The sequence below is a fragment of the Zonotrichia leucophrys genome, chromosome 1A, assembly GCF_028769735.1.
Source record: "Zonotrichia leucophrys gambelii isolate GWCS_2022_RI chromosome 1A, RI_Zleu_2.0, whole genome shotgun sequence".
In the NCBI taxonomy this organism is placed as follows: Eukaryota; Metazoa; Chordata; class Aves; order Passeriformes; family Passerellidae; genus Zonotrichia; species Zonotrichia leucophrys.
In genome coordinates, this window is record NC_088170.1 from 64,867,286 (window position 1) to 64,888,062 (window position 20,777).

The 20,777-nt window shown below is 42.1% G+C and overlaps 2 protein-coding genes across 8 annotated transcripts; one reads left to right on the top strand and one right to left on the bottom strand.

Moving 5' to 3' along the window:
- Positions 1–486: 486 nt before the first annotated feature.
- Positions 487–9,286, bottom strand: MEIG1 (meiosis/spermiogenesis associated 1). Of its 7 annotated transcripts, none has more exons than XM_064702989.1 (5): positions 9,191–9,286; positions 7,561–7,638; positions 6,575–6,707; positions 4,588–4,750; positions 487–2,556 (listed from the first exon to the last, which is right to left on the bottom strand). In XM_064702989.1, exons 3-5 carry the CDS (start codon positions 6,676–6,678, stop codon positions 2,428–2,430), a joined length of 396 nt encoding a protein of 131 aa, XP_064559059.1. In that variant the 5' UTR covers positions 6,679–6,707; positions 7,561–7,638; positions 9,191–9,286; the 3' UTR covers positions 487–2,427. The 7 variants fall into 7 exon arrangements, with proteins under 7 accessions (XP_064559059.1, XP_064559057.1, XP_064559061.1 ...); XM_064702987.1 differs by lacking the exon at positions 9,191–9,286 and adding an exon at positions 8,728–8,870; XM_064702991.1 differs by lacking the exon at positions 7,561–7,638 and having other exon boundaries at positions 9,191–9,271.
- Positions 8,945–20,614, top strand: DCLRE1C (DNA cross-link repair 1C). The gene is given in 15 exon segments (XM_064702982.1): positions 8,945–9,074; positions 9,210–9,261; positions 10,894–10,978; positions 12,176–12,235; positions 12,796–12,851; positions 12,930–13,031; positions 13,280–13,352; positions 13,517–13,657; positions 14,174–14,275; positions 14,871–15,007; positions 15,169–15,223; positions 16,819–16,907; positions 17,737–17,837; positions 18,307–19,229; positions 19,231–20,614. Coding segments are annotated over 15 exon segments (2,124 nt in total). The 5' UTR covers positions 8,945–8,965; the 3' UTR covers positions 19,270–20,614.
- The last annotated feature ends 163 nt before the right edge of the window (positions 20,615–20,777 follow it).

Below are 20,777 nucleotides of genomic sequence, written 5' to 3' on the forward strand. Positions count from 1 at the left end.
ACAATTATAAGTGAAACCAACAGTGCCAGTACAAAATCTGCTGTTTCCCTAATGAACTGAGAGAACTCCCAAATTGACCAGTCTTGACAAAGGCCATCTCTGTAAATTGGTCTTGCTAATTACAAGGCTTGTCTTTCTCTTTCATTCTGTGAATCTTTTAAATATCACAGTGCCATTCAATCTTTTTTACATTGACAATGCTGAAAAATGTAAGTAATATCTAGGTAATTCACTCTCTCAAAGTGGGAAGGATCTGTCAACTCACATAAAGTGGAACATGAATTCCCATGCTATTAATTTGAAGTGAAATATCCATGGGCTGCATGAAATGCACACTCATGGTTTTAAAATACAGACAGAAGCATCCAGCAATATTGCAAAAATATTGAGGAGTAGTCAGGTAAAATGAGGGAATGCCAGAATAATCTCTTATATGTGTTTCAACTTTTAAAAATCTTTATTGAGGAAAAAAATCACATTAAATCCTAAAAAGTGACCTGCAGTTTTAATTCCTGTTCTTGAATGCCCAACTATATCTTTTTTATACACTGAGAAAATGACTGTACCAAATGTTCTCACTTCTTCTGTGTGTGCTGATAGCAATAATTTCTGACAATAAATTTGAGCTGGCTATACACCACATTTATTTTTTGTGAAATTCTTTAAAGGCTGTTTTCAGGTCCACTGGAATATTTTGGTTCTACGAATCTATAAAGTTTACAAAGTGAAATCCACTAATCTAAAGTGACAAAATAGATGGGCTATCTCATAATTGCTCTGTTCCCACTATTTAACTGCAAAGTATGTAAAAAGTCCTGTCTTTAAAAAGTCCATCCAGAGCACACCAAGCATAAAAGAAACCATAATGAAAGGCTGAAGTGACATTCATTGCAGCAATGCTTTATTTCTCTACATTGCAGTAACTCTCTATGCCAGTAATACCTTCTGAGAATATAGGTTTAATAGTTGCTTCAGAGTATCTTTCAGTCATTTCTCTAACAGAGCTCATACAAATTTAAGCTAAAACTTTCCAAGTGGTCTAAATAAGATGAGGAGATCATCAGCAGTCATTGTCAATGAGGACATTCATACTGCTTATTTTGACTAGGAGCTGTAAGTCTTCTATTTCTCATCTTGTGTCTGCTTCCATCTTAGGTTCAAATAAATGAAGAATATCCATGAGACAGGTGGTCAAATGTACACTGCTAACTCATGCCTAAAACTAAGTTTAGATAGCCTTGGTCAACAGTCTAGAGATAGGAAATATTAATAACAAACTTTTTGTAACTATCTCAAATACACCTGCTGGTTTACATAACAACAGTCTGTTCTGCTGCTCAATTATCAAGAGTTTTGGCATCTCAAAGTATTTTCATTAAATCCCCTGATGAGTGAAGGTAAGTACAGTCCCTCATCTTCATTGAGTGTCTCAGTAGCCCAGGTATAGGCAGCTGCAGAGCTGATGTCATAGCAGCACATTCAAAGAAAACGTTACATAGCTGCACTTAAAATTAATTGTGCCCACAATAACTCTTCTCTATTCAGAACAAAGGCTGTCCAAATGCCAGGATCAGGTGCGGATGTTGATAATGTGACATCTGAAGTTAGATGAGATGAATTCTGCCCAGAAATCCCACATATCATCTGTGCATGTCACTTTCCCCTAAATATTACCAACGTGGATTTCATGTTCTTCCTGGAGTTTTACACTCCCAACACCTGTGCTCCCAACACCTGTGAATCCACAATCCAACCTCCCAAGAAGGCATATGCTACTAAATCAATTAATACTTCCTCTTTGACTAATTAATACTGGCACCTGACAAAAATACTTTGGGGATAGATAAAAAGACATTTCTGTTGTGACTCTTTCTATCACAATCTCCCAGTCTCAGCACTGGCCATTGTTATTTGATTGTTCAGCATCCTTCACTTAAATTAATTGCTTGTTTTTCTGCTCCAAGGAAATGTCAGTCAGTGCTCTGCCCTCACTTTGGCCCTTTGGAGTCTCATAATCCTTGGCTACCACAAGAGACTGTGGCTGACATTAACCAGTGTCAAGCAGATTATATTGTTTGGAATAAATTAACCAGTGTCAAGTAGATTATATTGTTTGGAATAAAGATTGATGCTTGTACTTACAATGGATGTTATACAGTTAACTGAAATATATGATGCCCATTCACCAGCTTTTTAGCTTTATGTCAAAGCATTTGTAAGCAGGAAAATGAGCAATAAAAATACTTTTAGTTACAGGAATGAGAAAGTGAAGTTTCTATGTCTATAGTTCAGGCTTCTCTACATTTCCAGCACTCCCTTTTCTAAGCATGACATTGATACTTAAGGTAAACCAGATTACACAGTTCATTTACTTACAGGTCTTAAGAAATTATTTATAAAGATAAACCCACCAGAACAGTAATAACTCTAATACACATAAATTTTCACTTTTCGGACATCTTTGTCTTCACATTCTCTTTGCCTGTTGTAATAATAGAATGTATTGTCCCTTCTCTGGAGTTTCTTAACAAATCCAGTTTCTGGCCAGAAATCCACCTACAAGTAGAACAAAAAGGATAAAAAATCACCTGAACATGCTCACATTAAATGATGTTTGTGCATGACATTGCAGGGAATATAGGGTATACTTTCATAGGAAACCCTCATTTGCATCTAAATACTATTTTTCTATTAACTTGCTGAACTTTTGAAAACAGATTGAGAACAAGATGACAGAAACCAGTTTTCAGGTTTAGTATAAAGTTATGTGATCTGAAAAGCCTAGAAATAGGAATCCAAGGATATTAAAAATGGTAATTTAAAATTGGACAAGTCAAAGATTTTAAAACATCTTGTTTAGGAATATAACATTGATGCTATTCAGTTATTCAGTAATCTGGGAGGCTGCAAGGGTCTGCTTCTGTAAGACTGACATATATTTCAAGATTTCTTTCAGATCCTTCTGACCATGAAAAATGGGCTTTTCATTAGTAATTCAATGAAAATTATATAAGCTTCAGACTGTATCAGTCTCAAAGACAGTAGGATCAGTCCCACATAAACTCAGCATCACCCTGGTGCTCTTCACTGTTTTACAGTGTAAAGCTTTAAATTAAAGACTTAAGCATCTGCACATTCAACAGCTTTATGGCTTTAGGAGCTCTTTCAGCTTGAGCATCTATGACTGCTCCTGATTAAAGTAAACTGTGAAAATCAGGTAATAAGCATCTTAATTCTCTTCCAGGCAGAGCTGACAACAGGATGTCAAACTAGAGCATTCTCTAATTGGAGAGCCCCAGAAGTGGTTTCATCACTTACCTTATGGCTTCAGGCATACAGCTGTGTTATTGGCATTGTCTGTCTAAACATAACAGCCTAAATATTCATTCCACCTACATTATAACTGCATCTTTAGTAACAACTTCATTATAGACTAATGTGGACTAAACAAGAAATATTAAGTTGAAAGGATCACTGCCAGGCTCTGGCATGCTGGAACTGAATGCTCACTCACATTACAATTAGTCAGTTCTTTAATTTTCATCAGGGTTTAACTGCCTGGGGTTGTGCCCTGCTATAAATCTTGAACACACAGATCCTACCACAATAATGATGTAATTTCCTTCTGCACTTACTGAAAATTGTACCACAGCCTTTGCAGTGGTATCAGGGCCCACAATAAAATAATAAACTGCATTTTATTATGCACATCAAACTGCATTTATTATGCACAGTGTTTTGCTGTGTTTTGAGTTAACTGGATGGGGAGTGAGTTTTTTGGAACTTTCTGTTCTTTCTTATGTGCATGGCAGGTCAGCATATTTTAAAAGTGTGTTCTCCATACTGTATTTGTTGGTTTGGAAGCTAAATTACAGAGCTGTAATAAAAATGATATATTGTTTGCTGCATTAACCTGTTGGTTGCTATTTCGAAGCTAGAGTAACCATGGAAATTTGGCCACTACTCAATAGCTCATTTGATGTGCTGGGGAGCATCACTAACAGCTGCAGTGAGCAGAGGCACAAGTCCCTGGTGTTGACAAGAGCCTGTGTCCCAACTGCCTTTAGTACAGCTCAAATATTTCCATTGTGGACATCATTTTGATAGAGGCCAAGCTCTGAGTGTGCACAAAGCCTGACTGTGCTACCACACAATCCAACTGCAAACTGAAGCAGTAGCATGACACAGGACTGACTCCATGGACAATCAACAAGTTTCCCATCAAGTCTATTGACAGACTAATGGGGAAGCTTCAGAGAGCTCACTTTGAAATGTTTCTTTCCCGAACACTGAATGATTCCTTTGGAGATCAGCTACATCTGCTCAAAGAGATTTGTGATGCTTCTAAATGCATCAGAGATGGGGAACAAACACAGGCTGGGGAGTGTTTCTGCTTCACTTCTGTGAAATGAGTTATTCTACACAGTTAACAACAGCTCAAGAATTCAAGTCAGACCTGTGAGGAAATGCACTGTATCAGAACCTAGGCTAAATGAAAGGAAATAAGCAGCACCTCAATTTTTATTTAATCATTTTATATGAGACAGAAGTTTAAAGTAGTAACTCTTACAAAGTTCTAAATCTTACCTGTTCAACTTGTTTTACTTGTTTATATTCCACCTCATCTCTGTATCCAGCTTGCTGAAATCTGTATAAGTTCTCTACAACATCTGACCATGTTTTGGCACGACGCACAGATTTTGGTTTGATGTCAGCTTCAGTCGTGACTTCAGAATCTTTAGGCATCTTCCTGAAATTAAACTTAAAAAATTAAATAGAGAAGACAGAAGCAAGTGATTTTGTTGGGGACATAGAGTAGTGGATAGAACAAAATTTTAAAATAAAGGAATTACAGAGGTCAAAGTCTGAGGTTAAAAAAGGAAAAAGTTACAAGCAGTTGGAATCCAATTAAATGCATTGCTTGATGTCAAACCCAATTTATCTGTACTTTTGTACATATCTTGACTCAACCATCCTAAATTTAACTGTGCATATTGATGAATTTAAAAAATTCTAAATGCAGTAATTTTGAATTTCCCATCTTTGCAGTTGCTGTCCCCTTGGGGCAGACAGGCAGATTTCCAGATTTTTCTTTCTTGCTCCTGAAGTGGCACCAAACTGGGAAGCACGAAATGAAGATCTGGGCTGTTACTGAAGAACAGCAAACACTCAGGATGGGAGAGGAGGGGAAAGGAGAAATGCACAGTCAGTGACATGGCCACAGTTTTAATGGCAGAGATGAGGTCTTCAGAGAGAAACTGGATAAGGAGATCCAGTTTTTCTCCTTATCCACAACCTGCCAGAATTCTTGTTTTCTACCTTTGCCCTAGCAAACAGACTGCCACTGACTTCCTCCTCACACAAAACCCATTTGTTCAGTCTGCTGAGACACAGCAAACAGGTTAATCAGCTGCTAAACCTGAATAGAGCAGAACTGGGACAAGCTGCAACTCAAACTCAAAAGAAAATTAACTAAATAGATAAATGAGAAAAAAGCCAAACAAACTAAAAACAACAGCAACAAAAAAACAATTAAAAATTGTAGACAGTGGATACTGACCAGGGATGGATTTGAACTACATTAAAAAAATAAATAATTTGATTTCTGATTTTCATTATATTTGCTTTCCTAAGCATATCTTATTTTGCTGCTCAAACAGAACTTTTGTTGCTTCTGCCAGAAAAACACACCCATCACTTTCATGCCTAGCAGGTATGATCAGAGATGAGTCCTTTCCCAGTTTTGAAATGTCACCAAGTTTCAGCTTCATAACTAGGAAAGGATCTCCAAGGAATGAAAACTTCTGGATTTGGTAGTGAGAGGATGAACAGTTTCCTTCCCTGTGGGTACCATGCCTCCAGACCTTGCCCAACTTGTTTATTTGGCAAGAGAGCTTGAAAAGTTGAATGCTGAAATCACATCAAATGCAAAATGTCACCAGTCTTTTGGAAAAGCAGAAATTGGAAAAAAAGTCTTGCACCACATGATAAAAATATTTGGGAAAATTCTATCAAGAATTATTGTTATCACAATGTGGACCTAACAGAAAAGAAGTCTGCACACCTGTCACCTGTTTGTATGAGAGCCAGCAGCAGACAAAGAAAGGGCCTTTCATCTCTTATAAAATACATTTATTAGAGACCAATAAAAATATGTAAAAGGCATTTTTTTGGCAAAAAATTAAACTAAACCATTTCTTGCAGTTTAGTACACCAAGCATTCTTTTACCAGGCACTGCAGCAGTTTTCAATTGAAAGCAGCCATTCACTAAACTAAAAAAGTAATTTTTCCACCTGATTATGAGGTATCAAATACAAATTAACAGGATAAGCACAGATCCTTATTCTAAATTCAGGGTATAAGTAGGGTAAGTTTGTTTCTCCTGTGCTGCAAAGGGCTCTTTTGAAGCCATCACAGGATTTTTCAAGCTCTGTATTTTTTATCAGTTTTATCAGTTTGATGAGAACTGTTGTCAGTCAATATTAACTTTAGACAGTCAATATGATGAGCAATAATCTTAGATCCTAATAAATGCTAAGCTAGAATGAAATGAAGTGTCCTGTGATAACTTACAAGTCCTCAGTGTTAAGTGCTTCTTTAGTGGACATGCTGGATTCACCTAATGAAGGTTTTTCTTCAACACATGTGGGTGGGTCTGGCTCTTCTTGAGTCACCATTAATTCACAGAGCCTGTCCACAGGCGTTCCTGCCCAAAAAAATAAAGATCATACATTGAAAGTTCCAGCTTAGTGAATTCATATAATGAAAGCATCTCATCTTAGGGCTGCTATTTAAAACTTGTACTCTGTGTCTATTGTGTGTCCAAGTTCCAGGCACAGAGCTGTTTTCATTGTAACAGAGCAGGAGACAGCTGTACTCCAGCCAGGAATTCAAGGAAGACATGAAAAACAACAGACAGACAAAGGCAAATAAAGAAAACCAGAGAATGGTAAGAAAATATTCAGTTTAATTTTAACATTTTTATTTAAGGGGAATTTTTGAACAGTGAAGTGGACTTTTGAACAGTGAAGTCCCTTTGCTGAGATGACAATGTTTGCCAGCTCCTGATTTAGGGTAAACAGTGAGTGCTTTGGCCTTGGGAACACATTTTTTGATGTTAATCATAACACTGTGGAATCCTAACCAGCCTGGGCTCACTGATGGTTTCCTGAACAGTTACACAAGCTGGGAGGGTTTGTGGGAGCAGAGTGTCTGCTCCCTTAGGGCATCTGCCCAAGGACCACTTTCACTGCAACGTGGGGTTACAGGAAAGGGAGGAAGACATAAAGCAATATATGGGGACTCAAACCTGAGCAGCAAATGAGGAAAGTGATGATGAGAACACCAGTGGCACGTGAAGAGTGTGAGAATGTTTATTCCAACAGGGTTATCTGATTAGGGACCTTCTCAGTTGGGAAATTAGGGGAAAAGGGGGAAACAAACAAAAAATGCAGAGATTGGGACCTGACAAAACAAACACAGATAAACAAACCTCAACTCCAGCACTAATAGATGCTGAAGTTAATGAAATTACAGGAATGACATCCAGGGAGACCAACCTGGACTTTGCACCAGTAAGATTTAACCAGGGGGCCCCAGACTCAGAGAGGTGCGGGAATCCATGTTACTGTATAGATCTGTGAAGAATGTGCAGGAGCAGTGAGAAACAAAGATGAGAATAGACAAAGTATAAAATAAGGCCTATCCTGTGTAAAACAGGACCAGCCAGTATGACCTGTCCAGCAAAGCCTCACACCTGATCATCACAGACTGTCCTATTGTATTTTCTTCAATCTTAACTGTCTCTCTGCACAAACTCTGTATTCCACATGTGTGTGTGCTGCAAGGACAAAGTGCCAGCTCCTGGTGACATCTGTGTATGAGTGAACACTCGTGCCAGCTCTGGCAGTCAGGCTGGGGGTATGAGCACTTATGATATCTGGAGTAGGTGGGGGTACTAAATTTCCATCCACTGGAGCAGGAACGGGATGAATCCTGAAAAATCAGCTACTGGGGGAGGGCTGTCATGAGTGAGGGGCTCCAGGTGGAGCAGGACTGTGGCTCACAGCCTGTGTGCCTGCTGCTGGGGAGGAGTGGTGTCTGTACCTTCACCCTTTTTGGTATACCTAGGGTGCACACCCATGCAAACTTGAAGCTGAAGAGGAGGAGCACCTTGGCTGCAGGCCAGGGTATCCAGCGGGACAGGGAACCCTGCTGCATCCTCAGCCCGGACAAGGAGCATCACGGCCCCAGGCAGGAGAGGCCCTAGGGCACAGCAATGGGAGGAGATGGCGGTACTGCCTACATCACTTAATCCAATTCAGCACACACAGGACCTGCTTGGGGTCTCAGAAGAGCCAGTAAGAGATTCCAGAGGATGTCAAGGGATTGGAAAGGCCCTTAAAGATCATCTCGTTCAGACACCTTCAGTGAGATCAGGTTGGTCAAAGCCCCATCCAACCTGGCCTTGAACTGTCCCAGAGCTGGGGCAGTACAACCTCCCTGGGAAACCTGTTCCAGCGCCCCACTGCCCGCACTGTAAAATAATTCTTCCTAATTATTTCTAATTAGTTCCCCTCCTTCCAGTGGCTTCTGCCTACTCTACCCTACAGTTCCCTGTACATCCCTAGATGCTCAGGCAGACGTCCCGGCCTGCACCCGTAACTGCGCTGCGACCGTAACTTCACCCTGCTCCCACCGCTCACCCAGCCCTTAAGGAAGCCCACCTCCGTTCAAGAGACGCAAAACGGGGACTTTTCTCGGGCGGGGCGAGGCGGCGGCCGAGGCGCGATGGCGGCGCCCTCACGGCCTCCCCCCAGCCCCTCACGGCGCCAACGGTCACCAGGCAACCGCCCGCCATGGCCTCTTTAAAAAGGCCGTGCCCGCCCCTGATAGGTCGGCGCGGGGCGGGGCCGCCTCGTGATTGGCTGGGGGCCGGGCGGGCGGAAGCGCGCGGCGCCCGCCATGAGCCGTTTCGGGGGCCGCACGCGCGAGTACCCGGCGCTGTCCATCGACCGCTTCGACCATGACAACCTCCGCGCGCGGGCCTTCTTCCTGTCGCACTGCCACAAGGGTGAGGGCCCGCCGGCAGGGACCCCCGACACCGCCGGTCCCTCCGTCACCCCGCGTGTTCCTCCCCCTGTGCCTCCCTCTGTCCGTTGTCCCCGCCCCGCGTGTCCCCCGGCTGACCCCGTGCCTCTCTCCCCAGATCACATGATGGGGCTGCGGGCGACCGCCCTGAAGCGGCGGCTGGAGGGCAGGTACGGGCTGGAGGCGGGGCGGCCTGAGGGGGAGGCGGCCTGAGGGGGAAGTGGCCGGTGCGCGGCAAAGCTTGAGCTGAACAGTGGGAGGAGCTGCCATGGGTAATCAATCCCAGGGTAGGAACGGGACAGAGACACCTTCCACTAGACCTGGCCTCGGACTCTTTCAGGGATGGGGTATCCGCAATTTCTCTGGGCGGTTTGTTCCAGTGCCACACCATCCTCACTCGTTGTAAAAAATTTCTTCCTTGTAGCTCATCTAGGCCTGCCCCCTTTCAATTTGAAGTCAGTCCCCTTGTCCACACCTTTCTGTCATTGTAGAAAGTCCGTCTATATAATTCTTAAAAGCCCCTTTTAAATATCAAATGGTAGCAGTAATGTTCCCCCAGAATTTTCTCTTCTCTAGGCTGAAGGACCCCAGCTATCTCAGCCGGTCTCCATAGCAAAGGTGCTCCAGCCCTGTGAGCATCCTGCTGGTCTCCTCTGTGCCTGCCCCAACAGGTCCCTGTCCTTGTGCTGGGCCCCAGAGCTGGTGCAGCCCTGCAGTGGGGCTCACAGGAGTGGGGCAGAACCCCCTGCCCTGTCCTGCTGCCCAGTGCTGGTGATGCAGCCCGGGATAAGATTGGCTTTCTGGGCTGTTTATGCACACTGCTGGCTCATGGCCTCCCTCTCACCCACCAGTACCCCAAATCTTCTGCAGGGCTGCTGTTAACCCATTTATCTCTCAGTCTGTTTTGATAGCAGGGGTTGCCCAGACTCAGGTACACTTGGCCTTGTTGAACTCCATGTTTATGAGCTTGATGAGGATCTCTGGAAATGTTCAGTGCTGTGCCTGTGCAGTGAAGGGGCCAGCTGTGCTCTCTGAGGTGTATAAGCAAGCAGGTAACCAGCAGTTTGAGGGAGACAGTTATTCCCCTCTGGGCAGCATCTGTGAGACTTTTCAGGGGTACTGTGTCCAGCCTGAGTTCCCCTGGATGGTAAATTGATAGGTGTCAGCATCAGCACGCTGGTCTGGGGCCAGGGCCATGTCATGTGTGAGGAGAGGCTGGGAGAGCTGGATGTCTTCAGCCTTAGGAGTAGGAGACAATCATATTTCATTGCTTGCAGGTAGGGTAGAGGAGCTGGAGCCAGACTTTTCATGGAAGTGCATAAAGAAAGGGCAAGGGACACCTTTGTCACCATGAGGATGACCGAATGTGGCAATGAGCTCAGGGAAATTGTGGGCCAGTTCCTAGGCTCTCTTTGATTTATTAGAGTAGATATTGCATCTCCTTTGATGCAAGCAGAGAATCTCCTTGCTCATCAGGTCTCTGTGCATCAGCTCAAGCTTCATGAGGAGTATTGTGTGTTCTGCTGTGTGCTGGATGTGCCTAGTGCCTGTTCCAGGGGTGTGTGCAGGGGTAGAGAAACAGCAGATAGGTCATGACCATGTACCACAGGCTGCATTTGTGTCTGCAAACCATGCAGGCAGGGGTAGGTCTGGGTTTGCTGTGCTGAGGAGAATCCTCAGCATGAGAGGTTTCTGAGGGCAGGGTTTGATGTTCTGGGTGCCAGGTGCTGATGTGTTGTTAGATTGTTCCTCATGTCTACTTCAAAAAAACCCACTTATTTGTGTTTTTTGTCTCCTCACAGCTTGAAAGTTAAACTATACTGCTCACCAGTAACTAAGGAATTGTTGTTGACTAACTGGAAATACAAGTTTTGGGAGAATCATATTGTGAGTTTGTGTTTATTTTGAAAACAGCACTTTCCAAGCAGTGACTCTCAGAAGGAAGCAGCTCTCTGCTCCTCAGGAGTGTCTGGATATTGGTGTTGATAGAGTGTTTCAGGGCTTGAGTGCCAACAGTGTGCCTCTCCTGCTGCTTGCTCTGTGGCATTGCTTTATTGCTGTTTGTTGTTTAATTATTTTTCCCCCCCACAGAATTTTTCCTTTTCTCTCAACCTCAGCTTTACATGGCCTTCATCCTTACATTGATCACTTGTATATTTGAATTTGTATTCATTTTCTTACCTTGCTCCTGTCTCTTTGCTTCTGTCCTTTACTTCTCTTTGGCGTCATTGAAAGTCTCTTATTGCTTGTAATGTATATAATCTGAAATTATATGATTTTCCTTTTGCTTTTTGGAAAATGGACTATAACATGAAGAAGTTGTAGTATAAAATCACTGAAAAATTTCATAAATTTACATGATTTCCAGTGTTTGGAGCCAGAGTGCAAAGGATCAGTGTTATTTACAGGTGCAACTTGAAGTTATTTCCTTCCCTTTGCAGATGCAGGCATTATAAAATAGAACATGAGTTTTTTTACAGAAATAAAAATAAATATACAATAATTATTATATCTATTCATATAATAAAATATAGTATTATATATTATAATAGTTATATAATAATTATTAATTATAAAATAGGCATTATAAAACAGAACATGGGGTTTTTTTACAGAAATAAAAATAATTATCTCTGCACAAATACAGGAATATGTCCTTCCAGTGATTTGTGGGCTCTGCTTCTGGTATTGGAGGCAGTGGGAAGCCCTGCAGTACAGAAATGTCCTGGCAAGATCCACTGCTGTGGGACAGGGATTTTGGGCTTTGCAGTCATCCAAAAACAAGGCATGTGATCCATCCAGAGGAACAAGAGCTGTTGCTGATAGAACTCCAACATGCTCTAACTCTTTTAGGCATGCACACCTTGCCTGAGGTATCTCCATTTAATTTTTAGATAACTTTTAGGAAAATTTATTCCATTGGAAATGGAAATTTATGACTTACTATGGGAAAATGAGTTTAATTTTACAGCTTAGCATTAGCCACAGTGAGTGCTACAGATGTCTACATAATAAATAACTAGACATAAACATGAAACACAGTGTTCAGTAAATCCTATAATGCAATTAATCATTTTGTTACAGGTTGCATTGGAAGTTGAAACACCAACTCAGATTACTTTAGAAGATGAAACATCTGGTGAGGTAAGTTACAGGAAAAAAGATTCATATGTCAGTCATGGGCAGCAATGCTGTTTACATGAGTACAGGAAACACAGCTGCAGCATCTGAGGTGCACAAGCTATTTTTAAAATGTATGTGCCCCTCCTCTCTGTAGTGACAGAAAAAGGGGTGGTAGTTCCAAACTAAAAAAGGCTGGATTCAGACTAGATAGAAGGAAGAAGCATTTTACAATGAAACATTCAATGTCAGGATGAGGCTCTGAGCAGTCTGATCTAGTTGAAGATGTCCCTGCTTATTGCAGGGGAGTTGGACTGGATGAACTTTAAAGGCCCCTTCCAACCCAAACTATTCTGTTATTGCTTACCAAGTATGTAGAACTGTCTTCTGTCCAACTTGCTTTATAAGCACCATACAATTCTGCCATGACAGGATGGTGGTTGCAGTGTGAAGAGACTCTGCTTTTAAAGCAATGCTAAATGCTGCAGGAGGCTGTGGGGAGTGATGCATTGCTCTCACTGTGCTGACAAAGTACTGGTAGTACTCACTACAGTCTGAAAATAATGCTCACCCCTCTCTTCCAGAAAGAAGATGTGGTGGTGACACTTCTGCCAGCTGGTCACTGTCCAGGTTCAGTCATGTATGTCCTTTCAACACTTTAAATGTTTCCTCACCTGGCATTTAATGAGGACTTTGACCCAAATGTTGCTGTCTGCAGGTTTCTGTTTGAAGGTGAGAATGGCACTGTGTTGTACACAGGGGATTTCAGGCTTGCAAAAGGAGAAGCAGCCAGAATGGAGCTTTTGCATTCAGGGACCAGGTGAGTTATTTGTGGGATATAAAAAGAAAAGAAGATCATATGGCATGGGCAATTTGGCTAGGTATTCATTTTTTTTCCACGTTTTTTAGTCTAGATTAAATATAATTGCAATACTGCAGTAACAAGCCTCCTTTGACGTATTCTTTGTAATGAAGAGGTTGAATTACCTCCTTTTGAAGAGAGAGGAAGTGGTGTGTCTTAGCACTGTGGTAAAATGTTTACTCTGGTATCACATTTCTATCCTCCAGGGTAAAAGACATCCAGAGTGTGTATTTGGACACTACTTTTTGTGATCCCAAATTTTATCACATACCAAGCCGGGTAAGTCTAACAAATTTTGAGAAGAAAGGCACTTAAAGCTGTTAATTAATTAACTACCCCTTTGTTAGGAAAGTCTTACAAGGCAGTGCCATTTTGCATTACTAAATCCCAGCACTTTGGAAGTATCTTCCAAGGTGATTGACTGCACTTTCCACACTTTTCAGGAGGAATGTTTAAATGGGATCTTGGAGTTGGTGCGAAGCTGGACCTCACTGTCTCGTAATCATGTTGTGTGGCTGAACTGCAAAGCTGCTTATGGATATGAGTATTTATTCATAAACCTCAGCGAGGAACTTGGAATCAAGGTAATGTTTCCCTAATTGCTGCTTTGGAACAGATCCTCAGTGATGATTGTGGCCAGCACTGAGCTGGCAATGGCTGTTCAGAGGCTGCTCTAGGTCACAGCCATGCCTGTTTCATTAACTTCCCTTGAAAAGTGCAGTTGTGCTCAGAGTGAGGTAACTAGTTGACTTCAGTCTGGAACATCTGGACTTTCCAAAGAGAAGTTAATTCCCAGTTTTCAAGCTCAGTGTTTACCTCACTCCCTTTTATTTTGTGCATGATAAAAGTCATTTGCATACAGCATTAATAGTATATATATTCTGATTTTCTCATGAGTATTCATCCTCCTTTAGTATAGGTAATATATTCTACTTGTTCTAGATGTCCAAGTTTTGGCTGACATGTCTCTGCTTGGACATTATTGGGAGCAATAATTTCAATACCTGCCAGCATTTGGGCAGAGCAGAATCACATCTATACAGCTGCTCCAGCTCCAGTCTGGCAACCACTAATAAAGAGTAAACTCTGGCTTTCTCCAGGTGCACACAAACAAGCTTGATATGTTCAGGAACATGCCAGAAATCCTGTGCCACGTTACCACAGACCAGCGCACGCAGATCCACGCCTGCCGGCATCCTCGGGTGCGTTCCTTCTGCAAAGCCCCTCTGACCTTGCTCTGAAAGTGAAAATGTGGTTACAGGTGCTGGTGTTTGGGGCCTCTTGGGTTAATGAAGACTGGTGAAATGGTGACTTAAGGTCAAGCAGAGTGAAAACCTTAGTTAGTGGGTTGAAGTTGTTTTGGTTTTTTAAGAAAAAAAAGGGAAAAATATATTAGCTTATGCTATAAGTAATTTAATTGTATTTGAAGCCTGAAAATTGTTTTTAAGTGAAGTGAACAACCAGCTGAGTAGATCAATCAGGTGTTGCCCATTTCAGTGTATCAAAAGCAGCCCAGATGGTGCCTGTGTGGCTTTAGCATGTGGCCATCCATTTCCAGGATGTCTCTCAGGCTGGGGGCTCCAGTCTGGAGGAACACAGGTAGAACCTGAGATGGCACACTGGGGCATTGATCTCTGACTGATTCACTTTGCCAGCTGCACTAAAGAACCAAGGTGTGACAGGGTCTTTCAAGGGAATTAGAAGTGAGATAGGAACCTAGTTTGGCTAGATACTATGCTACTTAATTTCTGGGTAAAAAAGGTCACTGTTGAACTTAATTTTATATCCACTGGACAGGATGATGACTGCTTCCGAGGGAACAGACTGCCCTGTGGGATGACTTGCCTCAATGGAACTCCCTTGCATGTAATCAGCATCAAACCCTCCACAATGTGGTTTGGGGAAAGGAAAAAGAAAACCAATGTAATAGTGAGGTGAGCATCTGGGCCACACAGAAACCTGTTCTTTCAGGTTTGTATCTTGCCTGATATGTGTCTAGTTTAATCCCAGAATGGATTTCAGTGTAGGTTATGCTGGTCTGTTGACCAGGATGAAGAGGAATTACCTAATTTCTGTGCCTCTTCTGTTTTTTTAGGACTGGGGAGAGAACATACAGAGCTTGTTTCTCTTTCCACTCTTCATACAGTGAGGTTTGTATGCTTCTAGTACTGAGTATACATTGATTAAGAAAATGTAAAAGGGTTTTGATTATTCTGGAGTGGATGACATGACTTATCATAACAAGAAAAAATCCTATCAGTAATAAGAGATAAGGAGATAGGAAGTTCTGAATGCTGATGACAGAGAAATTCGTTTTAATATAGCTGCAGAGGAACTTGTTAAAGTAGGGCAGGATTACAAGCCTATTTCCTATTCTCTGTTCTCAATGTATAGATCACAATTGTTTTGACTGCCTTTCTATCTTAGATTACTGTGTAAATATGCAGTGCTTAAAGCATGGAGTTTTAGTTTACAATATGTTGTTTGTCTGCTGTGACTTAGATTTGGGTGGGTTTGGCTTCTTTTCTCAGCCCACATATTTAAACCAAATTTTCTCTCACCTGACTGCTGCTCTTGCCCCTTTTCCTGTGTTAAAAGACTAAAAGGAAATTGGTCATGGCAGCATCCTCCCCACAATCACACACTTTCATTTAACATGACTTGATACAGCTCAAAAAACACCACTTTCTCCTAAGAAATTGAACTGAAACTGGATCAGTGCTAACAATGAACTGTCACAAAGTCTTGCACTACAAAATGGGGGAAGGCAGTACTGTTTTTAACCTCCTGGTTAAATTTAAATTTGCTCTGCCATGGAGAATTTTAAATGGAAGTCCCAGTGTGGAATTTGCTGGTGGAATATGGGTTAGTGTAACTCTAACACTCCTACCTCCACATGCAAAAATGGATGGGTCCTTGTCTTGGTTTGAGACAATTTAAAGGAGAACACAAGTTGTCTGTCTTTACAGGTTCAACTAATCCCTTTCCAACAGTAAGGAATGAACAGGAGTAGATAGAAGTGAAAAAACAAGAATTTCCTAACAAGTGCACCAGCAACAGGAAAAAATAACAGTAAATAACTGCTAGATACAAAATTGCAATAACATTATGGGTCACCCCAGGACAGCCCTGCTGTCTGTACTGATAGCAGTGTAACCTACCAGCCTGCAAGTGTTTTCAGTGCTCAGCAGGAGTGCCCCAAAAAAAGCCTCAGCAGGAGTGCCCCAAACCAGACACAATTCCTGAAGAAATTTACTGGAGATCATGTAGAAGATGACAGAGTAAGGCTTGGAAAAAAATAGTGTGTTTTGTCATAATGGGCTTTTACAGGGTACTTCAGGAGAGACTTTAGGAATAGGAAAGGAATACCTGATCTGCATAACTGGAGACTTGAACTCCAGTAAGAAAAATGTGTATTTGAGAAGATGAGCAGCAGTAAGGACAAAAGGACAAGGAACCACTGGATCACATTCCAGGTGTGCCCAGCCATTTCTTTCAGGGACAGGGATGGTCCTGTGCAGTAATGATAATTGCAGGGAGGTGTTAGGTGAGGCTGAGTTCTCAGCATCCTTTCAGGCCTGTTTCCTTGTTGCAGAGATACCCACTTTGACAGAGTCATGGCCTGCACTGGTCTTTTCATAAAGACCACTAGTGGTACTTTTGGATGTGCTTGAATGTGCCTTTAAGTGACATTCTTAACTGTTGATGTAATTTGTTAAATTGCTTCTTCTTTTCTGGAATTCAGATCAAGGATTTCCTGAGCTATATCTGTCCTGTGAACGTGTATCCCAATGTGCTGCCAGTGGGTGGGACAGAGGACAAAGTTATGGAAATGTAAGTGACAAGAGGCTGCTGGAGGGAGGGGATTGGACAATTCCCCTCCTGAATCCCAGCCTCTCAGGCTTGGCTTTACTTGTCTGATAATTCAGATTTTCTTTCTATGTTCAGTCCCACAGACTTGGGCTTTCTGAAGCATACATTTATGTTGAGCTGAGTCTCAGAGTTTGTATTCTACTTCTGTCTGTGTGTAGAGGCTTTTCTGCTGGTAAACTCTGTTTGGGAGGAAGCTGAATACAGACTCATCTCACTCTGTTCTGTGACCCATTTCTATTTGTCATTGCTACTTCTCAGAAGTTTCTTTTAATGGTGGTTTCTCTGGGGACTTGAACTCCTCCCCTGCACAGCACCAGAGGCCAGTTCTGCTGTGCTGCTGTAGATGTTGGCAGCTTAAAAAGCACCCTCAGGGAACAGGAGAGCTGTGGTGTGTCAGTCTGGACAGAACAAAGATCCCTGTTCCTTTTTCCTTTCCTCCTTAGTAAGAAAGGAGACTTCCACTGAATAATCACTGAATAAAACTGTAGTCAGATTTTGAACCCTGTCAGCTTGTCTTCTGTAAGGAAGGAACTACAGGATACTTTCCAAAAAAAGGAAACATGTTTTAAGGTAAATATTGAAAGGACAGGTTTCCACCTTTCAGCTGCTGAAGCTCACCAATGAATCAAGGACTTTGCCTTAGGTATTGCTGCCTTTGCTTTAACATTTTTGCTGCAGTGCCTATGAAGGGCATGGAGCAGTGTATTTAAAACAAGTTGAAGGATTTACTTTTGCTCCTGAAAGCATCTGCTGAGTTCTAAATATTAATTGCTTTTCTCATTCCCTTCAGATTAAAGCCATTATGCAGGTCATACAGGAGAATCATGGAACCCAGGTACAAGCCCTTAGGAACCCTGAAGAGACCCCACAAGAGAGAATTATCTGATACAGGTAAAGGTTCTGCTGCTGCTACTGCACCTTAAATGGAAGTCTGAGACCAAGCAGAGGTGCCAAAAGCTTTGGTGTTCACCACAGTCTGTGTGTTCAAAGCAACAGCTGGAAAGGAGAAATAGAAATTATGTGAACTTGGGTCTTAGGAGGATGAGAGAGCACTAACTGTGTGCAAACACACTTGTTTGCAGTCTTAAAATGTACTGCATGCTCACCAGCCCTGTAAGTTTTTGGATGGAGTTTGTTCCCTCAGTCCCAGACCAGCCCTAGGAAAGCTTGTTCTGTCTCTGTCAGGCACTGTGCTAGACAAGGCAAACACTGCCAATATCATCCTGCAAAATCTCCAGCTGGAATAAAGAATATTTTCCACAATTTATGCTAAATGAATTTTTATTAAAACTTTGCTCTCAATAAGATTTTAGCAGAGATGTGAACTTGTTTTAGTGATTTTCTGTTTGTTTCTTGCCAGATGAAGATGATCTCTTTGATTCAGAATTAATTTCTGCAAGGCCTAAGATTCCAAAACAGCGGAGAGGAGAGAGCAGGCCCTCCAGCACAGGACAGGCTGAAAACTCTGAAGGAAACATTAATGAGAGCACAGAAAGTTACAGAGGGACCACAACTTACACCTCCCTCAAGGTAGACTTTGTGGACTGTGAAGAATCAAATGATGATGATGATGATGATGAAGAACCTGAAAAAAATACAGTTCAATTTCTTTCCCATGAGCCAGATGCCACTTCCACAGCCAATTTCAATGGAGTAACTAGTGACCAGCAGGACTCTAATGCCAGTGTCCCTTGCTGGGATGAATTTTTTACAGGTAATAAACTAGAGGAGAGCTCTGAAAATGAGGACAACCTCCCATCTTCAGCAGATGCTGGTGGGTCCCAGTCACTCTTCAGTGATTCAGATGGAGTAAGTGACTCAACACACATCTCCTCCCAAAATTCTTCTCAGTCAACACACATCTCAGAGCAGGGGAGCCAGGGCTGGGACAGCCAGATGGACACAGTGCTCATCAGCTCCCAGGAGAGAAGTGCCCTGGAGCTGAGCACAGGTGGGAGCAGAGCAGTGGTGCCTGTGCTGCAGGAGAGTCCCAGGGACACTCAGCTGGACAGCAGCAGGGGGCAGCCACCAGGTCAGGACAGACCTTGTGCCCACGATGGTGCCTGTGGCTGGAGGAGCAAAGGCTGTGAGAAAGCTGCAGAAGATGTCACTGCCCACGTTCAGGATGTGCTGGCAGAAATAAGTGACAGCTCCAGGACTCCTGACCTGAGGGACTCCCAGAGCTCCTCTGACTTTGAAATTCCCTTGACTCCTGGTGCTGAAGCACCTCAGCCAGATAAACTGCACCATTTATACAAGAAGCTTGCAGCAGGTGAAAACATAATCAGTGAGAAAAAAGTCTCCTGAGAGCAGGTATAACTGATTACCTTGTGGTAATACCCAGCATGTCTATTAATACCTGAATTATTTTTCTATTTCCTGCTGGTTACTGTCTGCAGCTATGCTGAGTCATGCTTAATTCAGAAGTATCTTACTGTCAGAACCAGGAATTTGCAGCCTTTGTACCTTTACTGTTCCTTCTATGAAATACTGAAAAGGAAATATTCCCAGGAGGGACAGTAAAAGCCTTCTACCTCCCAAGGCTCAATTCTCCAGGACTGTAAGTAGATAAAAAATGGACCAGACAAAACTAAAGGTAAGACACTAAATGAAATTTAGTGTTTATTATGAGCTCTAAGAGTTTGCCTTTGTTATGTGATCTCAGGTTTTAATAAAATATTGACTGTGGGGAGGAAGACCTAAGAATGACTATGCAAACAAGGCAGTTGTAATTTGGCTTTAATCCCTATTACCATTGTTTATCATTATTATAACAATTTAATCAGTACACACTGCAGTTATTTTTAAAAATAACTGCAGAACAGATTAGAGAATTACTGAGGTTGTGAGGGGGTTTTAATTTGTTTTAAACCAAATTGTTCATTTCAAAAAGTCTTTCTTGACACTGAGCTTTAACTCCTGAGTTAGGTACTGCAGAGTGCTGTCTATGCTTCACCTCCAACTGCAAACAACTTGTCATCACTTCCTCTGTGTTCTGGTTTGTTCTGAATTTCTTCAGAAGAATTTAAAATCCTGTGGTTTCAAGTTACCAGCCCTGTCCTGCTCTGGCAGGTAACTCAGCCACAGAAGGTGACCTGGTGTCCCACACAGGCTCTTGTACTACAAAACTTCACCTCCTCTGCAACACTCTGTAGACTTCACTGTTTTAAATCAAGACAATACATTTTCCATGCCCATGTGCCATCATAACTGCCAAAATTCTTAGCTTCTAACATAAAAATGTAATTCAGGTTTTTCATAGAGTGCCTACAAAATATCTAAACCACAGAAGTCATTTAAAAATCCCTGAGGTTTTCCATCAATGTTCTTAAGTCCCAAAGAATTAAACATAATTTAGCACAACACCCCTCCCCTCTGAGTGTGCCTTCAGTTGTTGTGCCATGTTTAGTGACATGTGAATGTTAAACCAACCAGCATTCTGCCACAGGGACCAGAGGCAGGAGGAACAAAGCACTGCCATAATCTGTGTATGATTCTAAGGATATTAAAGAGCCAGTATTTCTCCACTGTTACTTTCCTGCTGTTTGTGGGATTTGTTAACCTAAATTCCAAATGTGTTCTACCAACTTTGGGGTTTTTTTAGCAAGCCTTAGTGAGTGGAACTGCTGTTGGAACTACCTCTGTGAATAAAATCAGACAAAACAGAACCTCTTGTGTTGGTTCATTTAATATTTGGAAACTGTGCATGTAAGTTCAAGGCTGCCTTTAACAGAATGCTCAAATATAGAGGAATCCAGTCTGTTCAGGCAAGTGTTAATTTATAGCAGTTCTCACCAGCCCTAAACTGAAAACACATCCCTTCCTCCTGGT

What these genes read in the sequence shown, in the direction of transcription:
- MEIG1 (XM_064702989.1), bottom strand. Translation starts at nt 6,678, where the DNA reads ATGGTGACTCAAGAAGAGCCAGACCCACCCACATGTGTTGAAGAAAAA. An exon ending in GCACTTAACACTGAGGACTT is followed by an intron (nt 4,751 to 6,574) that starts GTAAGTTATCAC and finishes GTTTAATTTCAG; the next exon opens with GAAGATGCCTAAAGATTCTG. An exon ending in AAGTAAAACAAGTTGAACAG is followed by an intron (nt 2,557 to 4,587) that starts GTAAGATTTAGA and finishes TTCTACTTGTAG; the next exon opens with GTGGATTTCTGGCCAGAAAC.